The sequence below is a fragment of the Manis pentadactyla genome, chromosome 15, assembly GCF_030020395.1.
Source record: "Manis pentadactyla isolate mManPen7 chromosome 15, mManPen7.hap1, whole genome shotgun sequence".
Taxonomy (NCBI): Eukaryota; Metazoa; Chordata; class Mammalia; order Pholidota; family Manidae; genus Manis; species Manis pentadactyla.
In genome coordinates, this window is record NC_080033.1 from 52988142 (window position 1) to 53002357 (window position 14216).

General features: G+C 40.8%; 1 protein-coding gene across 3 annotated transcripts in view; it reads right to left on the reverse strand.

The window, feature by feature from the left end:
• Positions 1-14216, reverse strand: part of CDH11 (cadherin 11) — a 140609-nt gene that overhangs the window by 16725 nt on the left and 109668 nt on the right. For all 3 annotated transcript variants that reach the window (XM_036897754.2, XM_036897755.2, XM_036897756.2), the window contains 4 exons: positions 11442-11695; positions 5014-5150; positions 4065-4198; positions 3717-3834 (listed from right to left, as the gene is read on the reverse strand). In XM_036897754.2, coding sequence (XP_036753649.1) covers positions 3717-3834; positions 4065-4198; positions 5014-5150; positions 11442-11695 — 643 coding nt within the window. The remainder of the gene's footprint in view (positions 1-3716; positions 3835-4064; positions 4199-5013; positions 5151-11441; positions 11696-14216) is intronic.

Below are 14216 nucleotides of genomic sequence, written 5' to 3' on the forward strand. Positions count from 1 at the left end.
GTAGAAGAATATGTGTTAATGCAGTAGAAGGAAAATATAAAATTCTTTGCAAATATGTTTTACTTCAGTAATTATGGCTGTGATTAAAATGGAAATAACGTTTGTTCACTGTTCATATTTTCCCTGGAACCTTAGACTGATGAATTGAGTTTCAGATATTTCCTCTTCTAAAGATTGTTATTATTATTGTTTGACTGTGGGGCAAATGGGGTAAAGATTTTTAAAAAGAATTAACTAAAAAAGACATGAGCTTATATTTATAATATGGTGTGTTGCATACACCAGAATCTTCCAAACACTCAAATATTTTTGTTCTTTCACTTACTGGCAGTGTGACCTTAGGCGAGTCTCTCAAGCATCTGATATCTCATATGATTTCCCTTTCTAAAAGAAGGGGGTAAAAGGAAATGTTCAACACGCCTACCTCATAGCACTGTTTGAGAAATTAAGTGAAAAAAAAATGGTTATGAGAGGGTTTACTAAATTAATGAAAAGCTAGATAGATGGGCAGTATTCCCAGTACTGTTTTTTTCCTTTGCCCTTTTCTCACCCACTACATGTGTCTTGTGTTTTCAGAGATGATGTTAAGTGGATATATTCAAAGGAAATGCATCTCTAACCCTGGCAGATCAGCTTTTCATCTGCCGCAACAGTACCATTCTTGGTATCAATAGCTCAAGATGGACTTAACTGTTCAAGAGTCACCCTGTATTCTGCATTTCTGCTGCCTGCTGAATGATCTTTGAAGCTTGGCTATAGAATGAAGTAAGGCAAACAGAAATAAAAGGCGTGTGTGTATTAAGATAGTGTCTCTTCTCATATTTCGAAAGATGCCGCATGTGTATGCCGAGTTTAGGCAAACACAGCCCTGATCATTTAGTTGGCATAATGGAAGAAAACACTCAAGGAGAAAGAGACTTGATGATTTTACTCAGCATGATATGAACTATTATCTCATGTTTTCTATGGAAAACAGTCTCAGCCAAGAAATTTGGTAACTCAGTAGGCTATTAATAGGATGTGGAATGTGATTACTACTTTTGGATTACTTCAACATGTAATTACTTTTAGGAGCTAGTAGAAAGAAACTCTATTAAATGATAATTGTAGGAGTGTATTTGCTTTAAGATTTTGTAATAGCTCTAAACACGGGAGTTTTCATTAACTGTTTGCAATAGTTAATAAAGTCATTTTTCTTAAAAAGTAGCAATTTCCTGGGAAAGTGGTAGCTGCACGTAGGAATAATCTCCTAGAGGAAAGAGCAGGGGAGACAGATTGTGCAGTAGGTTGACTTGTCCATAGTAATAAAATCTCCTTGAAAATATAAATGGCATCCTTGAAGTACTGTGACAAAGTGAAATACTTATAACTCCCTGGAGAACAATACAGCTTAGTATAATGTTTTCAGAGGGTTAACAGCAACTAAATAGTATTGCACACGTGAAAAGAAAGAAGACAAGGCAGGTGATGGAGGCGACATTAGCACAGTAAGAAAGTGCCAGGAGGTGTCCAGCAATAAATAGCGATGCTGCTGGGAATACATCCAGGCACGAGACCACAAATGTAAGTTGATGATTATAGGAACACGCAGATAAAAGTCCAACCGCAAATATTTGAGTAAACAGATAGTAACAGAGGTGGCAGCACAAGAAGCATCTTAGAACAATTTTCTGGACAACCGAGTCGATCACTTCACTATGGATAAAATTAAAAGATGCTGAAATCTTTTGTTATAAATATCTTCATCATTATAAAACTGACATTAGTCTAAGCTGTAAAACTGTAGCAATCCATCATCCCAGGGTGGGGTCAGAAAATAATTTGGGAATTAAGAAAATTCTAAGGGCAGGAGCAAGGATTCTCATGAACTCAGATAAAGATGTTAGAAAGTATCATGAGGACACTCTTTATGCCACCTTGTTCAATTCAGCTGGATAAGCATTTATTAAATGCCCACTATATGCCAGGGTTGCCCCACTTTGGAGAAATCTGCTTTTAAGGAAGGAAATTCCTATATTATCTTCAGGTACCAGCAGAGGTACACCTGCTCTTAGTTAAGAACTATTCATCTATGTCCATGCTCTGTGGACTTCCCTCCAAGGGGCTTACAGTGCTCACACGTGAACATCAATCACAGCTAACAAGTAAGAGAAAAATCCTAGGATAAATATAAAATTAAAGAGCACCAAGTAGTGTTTCTATTTTGAACTGATGGGGATCATTTGCACAGTGACTCACAGGGTGCTCTGTAGGGTTCTTTTGAAAAACACATGTCCCTCGGTGTAACTTCCTTCACATGCAGCCTCTCAAGATCAGGTCCAATGCCAAAAGCGAGGCATTAAGAGAGAAAAGCTCTGTCATAGCATCTGGACATTTCAGCCCACGATCTCATTTGATACATGCTTGATTAATAAAGGCAATAATTAAATGCTCAAATGAGTTCAAGGAATAATAACAAAGCATGTCAGATCGTATTCTCCCAATTCCAAGCACCACGGGGAACACCTGTCTATTTTAACAATCAGTCCAGAAGGGTGCAGTGGTTAAGGCTGAAACCTCCAGCCCCTGTCTTCTGGAGTTTAAAAACCAAGTCTGAATTCCATGTAGCTGAATGACTTTGAACAAGTTGCTTGATGATCCTATGCCTCCATTTCCCCATCTTCCAAATGGCAATGATAACAGTAACCTTTACCTATAGTTTGCTGAGAGAATTAAGTGGATAGATATAGCAAGGATTTGGCAGGGAGTTTGGAACATAGCTACTCTATTTATGATATTGATGATAATGATGATGGTGATGGGGCTAAAGGATGGACACTTACTAGATTAACTTGGGGTCCCAGAAACCTGATCTTGGTCACAGAGATCTTGGGGTTCTGGCATGTGGCTAATGAAAACATATGTACTCAGGAGGACCACCTTCTAGTCCTACGTCAAATGATGGCATTTAGTTACCTGTTTTTACTGACCTGCATTGTCACAAGTTTATAGGAACGGGCGCAGACCAAAATAGCCTGGCCGGGAGTCAAGAAACTTATTTTCTGATCCTGGCCCTGCTACCAGCTTTGTCAGTGACTGCATCCGTCTGGGCTTGTACTACAGAAACAACTTCTTCAAATAATCTGCAAGTCCAGAATCTCTGTGCCTGATGCAATGAATAGGAGAAATTGTACTAAATTTTGCCGTGTTTACAGTGGTCAATGTTTTTTTCATGCCCTTCAAGCAATAATTCTGCAACCACCTTTAGGTATCAAGCTCTGTATTCAACCGCATTGCATCACAATGGGTTGGGTGGCCTTGGAAGGGAAGGCCAGCTGAAAATCTACGTTGTCTTACAAAGTTGAACTAACCTCTTTTAATGTTTTCCTTGATATCAATATTCATAAAGCCAAACTTCCACCCAAGGATTTATCAACTTATTAAAAAAGAAGATAAATGAAGTTGTTTGCATATTGACCCTGTAAAAGCTTCCCCGTTTGGTTTTCCCACCGCTTCATGAATATCAAAGGCAACAAAAAAATATGTAAAATAAAATTAGACTCCCTTATTCATACGCACCAAATGAGCCCACTTCTCAAAAAGGTGGCATTATTTCTTATTGGCTCTTCAAACAGAAAGGCATTATTAAGATTAGGGAAAATACTTGTGCTCTGCAATATATAAAAGCCATTTATTTTCCACTACTTCTCTGAATGCATAGGAACCTTGGTACGAACCTCTGTTGTCTCTGACTGTGAAATTGGGATTGTGAATGATTTCAGGGGGTAGACTGAAGATAAATCTTGGTCCATTGGCCGTGTCATCCTTGTCATCTGCACTAATTGTAACAATTGGCTGAAAGAGAAAGGTGGCCCATAAATAAATCATGCTGACATTGGCATATCATTTATTCAAAAATTCCTGGCTGGCTAAGAAGCCTGGTTTTAATTAGAGAACATGGCTCCAGAGCTGCACGAGGGGTCTGAAGGCTTCTGGGGCAGTGGGCGTATCTCCAGGTGAGGCTCAAAACCAAATTCTCTTTCCAAACGCCTTGCTCATCACCAGGGAAGGAGAAAGCATGTTACCTGGTTAGAGAGTGGTTTGGCCTGGTCACTCTCACAGATGAAACCTTCATAAGGGGCAGCAAACTTGGGAGCATTATCATTGACATCAAGGACCCTAATGGCCACTGGGACTTTGGCTTCCTGGTGCCGGTTGTCTGAAAGGAGAGAATACAGACAGTAAATGCCAGGGTGGAATCCAACTGGTCTAAGGTCACTCTTGCAAAAGAGTGAGCTCCAGCTACTCATCTTAGTGCTGCAGGGAGAGGCGCTGCTGGTACAAAACCCATCTGAAGTCTGCTAGGCCCGGTGTGAGGGGCATGTCCTGGAACTGTCAATATTAGACCAGAAAGAACCACGCTAGTATTCCCTTTCTGCTGGCTATGATGCTGAGACTTACTTCCAGATGCTTATAATGGAGCCTACTTCCCCCAGAGTATAGTCCATAGCAGCAGTTTTCAAAGGGGGTCCACACTTGTTGGAAATGAAAATTCTCAGGTCTCACCCTAGAGCTACCGAGAAGAAGCTCTGAGGGTGTGATCCAGATATCTTTTATAGCAAACTCTCCTTGTTATTCCATTGCAGATCAAGTTTGAGAACCACCGGTCTACAGGTAAACAAGAACCCACAGATCTTGGCTCTCGAGATGCTGCTGCTCTGGGTTTAAATAAAACTGTGTGGCAGGATAAAGTGGGGGAATCCTTCAGCGATGGTTATAAGTTTCAACTTAGTCAAGGGCCATCAGCTCACTTGCCAAGTCTGTACCCAGTTCTGCCAGAGAAAGTGAAAACATCTCTATTTGCTTATATGTCTTCCTAGATAGATGACTAAAAATAAATGTTAAAGATTGAAAAATATATTTAAGATGAAAAAATGTATTCTGTCTTAGCTGTCTGTCATTTTCCAGGATATACAGAGTCTGAAAGAATAATATTTGGTCAAGTGGAATCAAAACCCTTAGGAGAGTACTTACGGATTTCTGCTGCAAAAACGGATATGTTCAGCCAGGCGGTTTCCTCTCTATCCAAAGGTTTCGTAGTTTTAATAAAGCCATCCTCTGGATTAATAGTGAAAAACCTGTCGAGGTCAGTATGACGATCGATTGAATACCTAAGCAGAATGCAAATGAGGCAATTAACCGAGACATCCCACCTGAGCCACTTAATATTTGAATATTTTTTTCTCTATGCCATATTTAAGGTAACTTTCTCAATGAATTGCTTTTGCTAGGTTTCTTTTTTAATCAAATTTAGTTTTTAAACTTCATACATGAATCTTTTATAGAAATCATTTTGCTATGTTGGAATTCTTTATTCAGTACAATGAATGAAAGAGTTGGTTAGCATATTTGATTGAGAAGGGTAATAACATGTTGCATATTTCTCCATATTTACTACCATCACCTACCATCTGAATAGTTATGAAATTGCATATACTTAGGAAGTGGGTTTGCCTTGCTCCCAAACTACTTAAAAAGTCACAAATGTATCAAACCTTTGCCAGAGTTTTGCATATGAAATATTAAGTAGTTTCAAGCTTATCTAAATTTATCATCAAGGATCATTTATGGACCTAAAAAGTCAGTTTTTTCCTTATTAAAAAAAAAATATTAACTGTTTCATGTGAATTTATTTAGTTAATTTATTTGGTTTTAGGGGTTTTCAGGTTGCCTGAATTCCACAGTGACATATGCAAAGCAGGCTTGGCTATTCATTTATAGAGCATTCTTCTCACACTTAATGACTCCGGGCTGTGCCTAACAGCACAACTGGAAGGTTTTAGCTACTTCTGTCCACTAGAAAATTTACTTTTTTCTAACAAGATAAAATAATTCCCAGAATTTGATTGGCGTATATTTATGGCAAGGTGAGGTCGGAGATAGAGCAAGAAGAATGGCCTTTATTGAGTAAGGGCTGTAAGGTAACAGAGCTTGCCCAGGATACTCAGAGCTGTGATCACTGGAATCCTGCTTCAGGGAGGCTGCCGAACTCCAAAGCCCTTTGTCTTTTCACTCCCCGACACTGACCCCAAAATGGAGAAGAGCAAAGATGGTTACATTACTCAGGTCACATGCTGCACTTCATAACTGGAGGGTTTCCTGCATTTAAAGGGCTGAGATGTGTTTTCATAAAGTTTACAGGATACATATGTCAGAAGGCATTCACCAAAGGTCATAAAACCAAAGAATATTAAATGTAGAAAAGCCCATGGACATCACAGGATTTAATCTCTTCAATTTACACATGATGAGATTTGCAAATGATCTATTATCTAATTTCTTGGGGAGCCAGGATCAGAAACCAGATCTCCCGATTCTAGAGCATGCTCTTTCCAAGAAAAAGGGATGACACGTGGAGCATACTTCACAGTCTAGAGAACATGAGCTCATCAGTGGTATCATTTGACTTCCCAGCTCCTAGTGGGAATGGAATGATGAGTCCCCTTCCCCAGTGAGGAGAATAAAGATAAACCATCACACACCTAATGCAGGTCAGTAGAGACTCAGAATCAAGCCCTCAGCACATAGCCTGATGTGAAAAGGAGAAGAAGAGAATATTTTTTTGCTGCCACCGGGCAGTTTAGTAGCAAGTTGACATGACAAGACACACTCTCAGGAAGAAAGATAACTAGCAATTTAAAGCCATATTCTGTAGAGGTGAAGGGTGTGGATTTGAATCTGCGATGTCCTACACACAAGTTCATGCTCCAAGACATGACTGATATTGGAAAAGCCACTTAAGTGCTTTGAATCTTAGCTTACTTATCTTTAAACTGGAATATCAATGGTTCTTAACTTTTTGGTTATCTCTGATAATTACATGAAATAATAGATGTTTAAGCTACATAACCTAGTGCATTACACACAATAAGCAGTGCAACAAGTGGTGGCTGTTATTATTTTTGTTGCTGCGGCTATCACACACTGTATTAGAAGATCAGGGAAGCTTTCAAATGTCAGTCTACAGAGTATGACCTTCATTCTGCAGCCACTGAGAAACCACTGGAAGTTTCTGATCAAAGGAAAATGGCAATCATCATGATTAATAAAGTAGGGTGGGCAAGATGGCCTAAGCAAGTGAGAACAGAACAAGGGGCAGAGGAACTTGAGGATCTGATGTAGTTTTTAAGGAGCGAGGCGATAAGGGAGTTAGGTAGAACTGATAGAGGGAAGGGCAGACTATATGATGAAGAGAGCATCATTTGGTCTCAGTTAATATTTGCATATCTGTGGGAGGCTGGGAGAGTCCTGGAGAGTTTCTCACTTGAGTGTCGGAGAGAGGGACACATTGGGAGACATAGAAACAAAGCCAACTTAGTAGGTAGGAGAGGTTGAAATTCCACCAGGGATATGCTACCATGCTAAGAGAGCAAAGAGTAAACCCTATTGTAGGTTTCACAGAGCCAGGTGTGGAGTCAAGCTTTGTTTTAAGTATGTCACAATAAGTATGAGTTCAAAAATATGTTTTGAATGAGTGAGTGAGCCAGGAAAAGAGAAAGCAAGCATATGAAAATGTACAGCTAACAGCAGAAGAACAGAGCAGAATCAGGGAGAAAGATCAGCCCAGTGGCAGAGAATCTAGAGTATTCATGCAAACCAGTCATGGCATGGTGGGGGGTGTGGGGGTGGGGGCATGGCGGGTTTGCTCTATAGATGAGTGCAGAGAGAGAGAGAGAGAGAGAGGCCAAAGTCAAAGGGCTGAGTCTTAGGGGGCCCCCAGTGCTGGGACAGTGACCAGAGACTGGTGAAGACCTATGGTGCTCTCTGAGGCATGAAGAGGTTCTTTCAAGTAAGTAATGAGGAGAGAATATTTCAGGAAGGGGATGGTGAATAAAAGTGTGTCTAATGCTACAGAGTATAAGAAGAAAGATCTGCAAAATTTCCAAGCAGCTAAGAGTTCAGTTGACACTATAAGGCCTTCCCCATATGTCTAAGGGCACAAATTCCCCTAAAGGTGAAAATGAGGCATCAGGAAAGTAGGTAGTATGGAAAGGAGGCTGTGGGGTACGTGGAGGTTTTCACACAGAATTTCTGCCTGGCTTTCATAGTGGTCTGAGGATAAAGGTCCATTTGTATATCAATGGGCCATGGCAGAGCCACACCTGGGCAAGGGGTGGAGAGAAAAGAGCCATTCCCTCCTCCCCTCCATTCCTGGTACTTAATTGGTCTGGTGCCTGCCAGTCCCCAGGGACCCTTCAGTGAGTTCCTCCTGGAAGGGGTGGGCAGAGGAAGTGAGCATGTACCTTGGCAGCAGGGACAGAACAGGGGCCAGCTAGCAGAGCAGATGGGAGACTGAGCTGTGAGCAATAAAACCTTCCTCCCACCCTGCCGTGCTGTTCAGTTTCATCGGATTCTTAATGAACTTGTCCTGGATGAGGAACCACCTTACTCCTGGAGATTCAGAGGCCCATGGAATAAAAAGCTTGGAATGTTCTACAATCTGTTTGGCAAGTCTATGAGACCCGAGTGGGTGAGGGGGTTGGTTCAAGGGCAGTACTGAGCATCTCTGGATAATCACAGACACGGAAATTGCATGAACAGAACAGCTACCATTGCAAACATGACCCAAATAAACAATTGCAGATGTGGCTACTTGGAGACAATGAGATGGCAGAGGAAATGAGCTGTTTTTTCATCATCCCTCTTCTAAAAAGGTGCTAATGCATCTCAAGATTTTAGGTTAAAGCTAACTCATCTAAAAGTCACACCTTGAACATTTTTGAGTAGTTTAAAGGTGTTACAATGATCCTTAGTCATTATGTAATGTATCTTCCTGCACGAGAGAACACAGTACTCCAAACTTCTCAGGTAATCTTTTCATTAGCAGCTGCTTGGATAGAGTACAGAGCTCAGAATGGACTCAAGGTACATCTACACTAAAATCTGGTCTCCAGTACTGACTGGCCATGTGACCGTAAGAATTCATCCCACCCCTTTTGAGCCTCAGTATTTCCATTTCTTGGACCCTAAAATAGCCATAGTGTCAGAGTGTTAGAGGGTTAACTTACCTAACAATGCAGCATGTCTGGGCTGAGAAGATACTCAATAAAGGGTAATTCTCTTCCTTTCTCCCCAAAGGGAGAAGATTCAAAGATTTAAAGGCATCTAAACAACATTTACATCTGGGACTTCCTTCTGCCTTGTCAGCATTTTCTTTGGTATAAATCGAAAAACTCCAACGTCCATGGAAATTTTTTTCATACTCAGATCTGTTTCCTTTCCCCCTGGCTTTCTTGAGGTATGATTGGCAAATAAAAATCTGTCTATATTTAATGTGCATAATGTAGTGTTTTGCTATAAGTATATCTTGTGTGTAATGATTACAATGATAAGGCTAATTCACATATTTATCACCTCATATAGTTACCATTTTGTGTGTGTGTGTGTGGAAAGAACACTGAAGATCTACTCTTAGAAAATTTCAAATATACAATATATTATTATTAACTATAGTTACCATGTTGTACATTAGATCTCTAGAACTTATTCATTTTATAACTGAAAGTTATAGCCTCTCACTGACATCTCCCCATTTTCCCCATCCCCTAGTCCCTGGCAACCACTGTCCTACTCTCTATTTCTTTAAGTTTGACTTTTTTAGATTCCACAACATAAGTGATATCATGCTATATTTGTCTTTCTGTATCTGGCTTAATTCCTTTAGCATAATGTCCTCCAAATTCATCCCTGACATCACAAATGGCAGAATTTCCTTCTTTCTTAAGGCTAAATAATATTCCTTTGTAGATACACACCATAATTTCTCATAATTTCTTTATCCATTCATCTGTTGGTGGATACCTAGACAGTTTGCATGTGTTGGCTACAGTGAACAATGTTGCAATGAACAGGGGGTAAAGACAGTTCTTCAAGATAAAGTCATTAAGAAAAACAATATAAAGATTCCTCAAAATGCAGATGGTGGCTGAATTTGTTCTGTGGGCTCTAGTTTATCAACCCCTGATCGACACAGACATGTCCTTGGCCCTCTTAGAGTGTGGCCAGGACAACACACCACATGAGGCGTCACTGTGACACAGCGTGGTGAGTGCTGTGAGACGAAGCTGCAGCTGACCCATGGCACCTTGGAAGAATTCCTAGAGGAGGTGACACCTAAGTGGAGGTGGGAAAAATGGGTGCCATGTAACAAGATGGAAAGAAAGAAGGAGAGAGCTCTAAGCAGGAGGAGCTTAGATTCTGCAAAGATCTAAGAAAACATGCAAAGATCAGGAATTAGAGGAAAGCAAGTTCTACTTCCAAAGCAGGCATTAGCCCTGTCTAGCTGCAACGGCGAGTCTGATGCCAACGGAGAGTAAGACAGGAAGTGGAAGAGAGCAGCAGGGCACCGTGGGAATTGGCGTTTGAAGAAGAGGCTTAAACTAAGTAAGACGGTTGAGATTATTGGAGAGGGGGCGGTAAGGAATGATTCGGTCATTGCTTTTTTTTTTTTTTGGTCGACATTTAACTGCAGTATGATGTGATGTTTGGATGTGCATTTTAAAAAGATCAGCCTGGCTATAGGATGATAGAAAGGTAGGTGGGAGACTGGAGGCAGGGAGGCCATGAGGAGGCAGAGGAAGGAATCCAGGCAAGAAAGGGATTCAGGGAGTGACTATGGAAAAACAAGCACTTGCTAGAAGCCAGTCAGGGGCAGGTATCAGACAGTAGCACGTTTCTGCCCTGCACATGGCTCGAATCTCTGACGGCAGCCTTCTCCTTGGCTTCCCATCTTCTTCGCCAACCCCCCTGGACACTAACTCGGGTTGGGAGAAGTGTGGAGGCAGGGTTCTGAATGGCTCTTGTAGTCACAAAAATACACTCATAATAATAAAAGCCCCTAACTTTGTGCCACCCTTTGTTATCTCCTCAAAGTGCTCAGCAGCCATCAGACAGACAGAGCTTACTTTCCTGGCCTCCTGTCCACAGGCTGTGTTGCTCTGGGCAAATCTCTTTCCTCTGCAGAGGCCCCACTTTTCTCTCAACTGAAGGGATGATCATTCCTATGAAATAAATTAGAACCTACGACTAACGCACTTAGTAGAATAACTGGAGCATAAGAAGGTGTTCAACAAATTATAATTACCTAATTATTTCACAATCATTAGTTATACTTCACCACAGTTCCCTGAGACAGACAAGTCCAGCTAAGGGTTACATCACCTCCTCTACCCCAGGAAATCTGCTCCAGAGAAAGATTCTGAATCGAACAAGCCTATCCAAAAAATCAGGGGCAGAGGTGGAGTAGAACTCATGCCCTCAAAATCTTAATCTTGTTTACATGGCATTGAACCTGGTCATCCTAGATCCTTTTTAAGGGAAGGATGTGCTTCCTGCAGGGCTTTCCTAAATCCTCTTGCTTCTAAAATTTCCCATCCAGGCTTTTAAAATAAATCTGTCGGTACCTTATCGGGCTGTTGGCAGCATCAGGATCTTTGGCATGCACTCTTCCAACCACCGTGCCAGCGGCTGCATTTTCTTGGACTTCATGGATATAACTTGGGGCCAAGAACATGGGGGGCTCATCAGCATCTTCCACTGCGATCTTGACGGTCACGGTGTCCTTGAAAGGCCCGTTGCTGATGAACTTCGGGTCGATGTGCACATTGGCTGCCTCCACCTTCAAGCTGTACGCTCTTTTGGTTTCAAAATCTACAGGCTGGCAAGAAGGAAGAGAAGATTGACAGCCAGTTCCTTGAAAGGACAATGGAGGAGAAACACTGGATATATATATTTTTTTATAGGGCAGAGTGAATAGTTCCTCAAAGACAGAAAATCAGCGTCTATTCAATATCCAATTACCGGAGTCATTTGGTCAGAAATTCAGACAAATCGACTGCTGAAATTTGGAATGTGCTTAATGGGTTAGTTATTCTAGGAGGACAACACATACAGAAACACGACATCACCTAAAATGAACCTTTTCTATAGAACAACACTAAGGCTGCCCGAATCAGTCACTCAAAATCATCTAAGGAAAGGAACTAAAACACTATGAAAATAAATGCTGTTGCCCATTCTGTAAAGTACTTGGTAATAAAAATAAAAATAAAAATACCCACTGAATTTCAGGCAAAGAACAAAAATAGGTCCTTGTTGACTTCTCCCCCACCCCCCCACCCCCCACACACATACACACATTGGGCTTAATCATACTGACAGCAACATTTTTAAGACATCTGACCATGTAGCATTTCCCTAAGTCTGGGACCCTTCCTAGCAGTGGCCTGTACAATGACTTAAGGTGGTTTATGGGTAATTTCAGTGGATGGATTTGCTGAATGGCATTAATTTACTAATTGACACTATTATTCCTTTTCTAATTCTTCCATTCCTAAACACATCAAGGAGAACATCTCAGTAAGTGCTGATTTTTAACATACCTGTTATGCTTCCTAATCTCCCTTTTGAGAGACTATGATGCAATTCTCTAGCTGAGAATACAATGACATAGTTTTGTTTTGACTGCATTCATTTTTAGGTTACCTTTTATGTATGGCATGTGATATATGACTATGTGAATAATGCTTCCTTGTTAAAAGAATGCATATATGCTTTTAAAAGTCCATTGAAGAAAAACAATTATAAATGGTATAGATTTTATACAGATATGGAAAAAAATTGAGAAGTAGCATTCGAATGGCTGCAGATACTGGGAAATTGATAGTAAATATGCCCTAATTCTGAATGAGAGGAGGTACATAAAGAGAATCAATCACCAAAGGGTGGAAAGTAAAACTGTAGCAAAGAAACAAGCCCTCATGCTTAGGGAACAGAACTTTCTAATTAGCACTCTGAAAGATGTTCAACTACCAAATGTTTGGAGAGTTGGTCTTTTAAGGCCAGCATCTGCCTGCCAGGCTGCTGTTGACTGCTTGGCACACACTTATTTTGAATGGGCCATATAATCATAGGATTTAGTCCTAACCTCATTCTACAAAACCCCAAACTAAGGCTGACTCCAGTTTCTGGAAGGTGAAACACATTCAAAATCCCTGACACTTTCCTATCATCTTCCCACCCCGGTTGGACCCAGAGTCGGGGAACACTCCTTTTTTCTGAAGTGAAACCTGCCCTCAGCTGTACCATCATTTAGGGACTCAGCAGCTCCTTTGTCTTTCTCTGGGTTACCGAGCAGCTGAAAGGAATTGTGTGCACAGGCTGAAGGTATAAGATTGCTGTGATTTCTCAAAAATCTTGGCAATTATTAGACAAAATCAAAAACTGGAATATGATAGTTCTGAAACTAGGTAAGGAGAGATTTTCTAACCTCAGATAGTCCACTGATGCTCCCAGAACAGAATCTTTTGAACTTGGTTTAGGCATATGCCTAGGGGCTCAGAGCCATATTCCCAAAGAAAGGCCCTGTCGAGGTTGAGGCTAGTATATAGTCATGCTGAAACTGGACTCATACTTCTCAGTTTCCAAGCAAAACTCCCTAGATTTTTGCAAATGTTTGTCTGGAATGCCTTTGGCTGATCTGGTGAGATATGAGTAAGTCTCCTGGTGGTCAGCCCAAGCCACATTGCCTTGGGAAGGCCTCGTCTACTCCCCATGCACATCTGTTTGGTCCCACAGCTGCCCTTCTGTGACCCCTCATCTCCCACCTTACCATACTGAGCCTTGTTCATCTCTGCTTCTCCATCACCCAGGAGTGACTCTAACAAGTGATCATATGCGCTAATCATTTTGATTGAATGAGAAGCAGGCTGATGGATGGAAAACATTTACCTACAATTTATCCCCTGCCTCTTTTCAAAAAAGATTTAAGGTAGTTTCCCATGTGAGCATTTATATCCATGTGATGAGTAGCTGAAATAAAGCTAAATGAAGCAACACACTACATAAGCCATAAAAAGCTTCATACCCCCTAGTTGACTAATCCCACCTCTGAAAATTCTCCCAGAGGGATTAATTCAACAGAAAGCCAAAACAAACAATATTCAAAAATGCATGATGTTTGTTAGATATAACAGAAGGTTATGTCTAGTCAGGGGAAACATACGCACAGAACACCAAATCCAACTGTGAGATTTTATTAAGGAAATAATGGCCCATCAATAGGATGAGATGTTATGTAGTCATTAAAAATGATTATGTATATTATATAACAGCATGTAAAATGTTTATGGCATGACATTAACAAATCAGATACCCCTATGATTGCAGCTGTGTTAAAT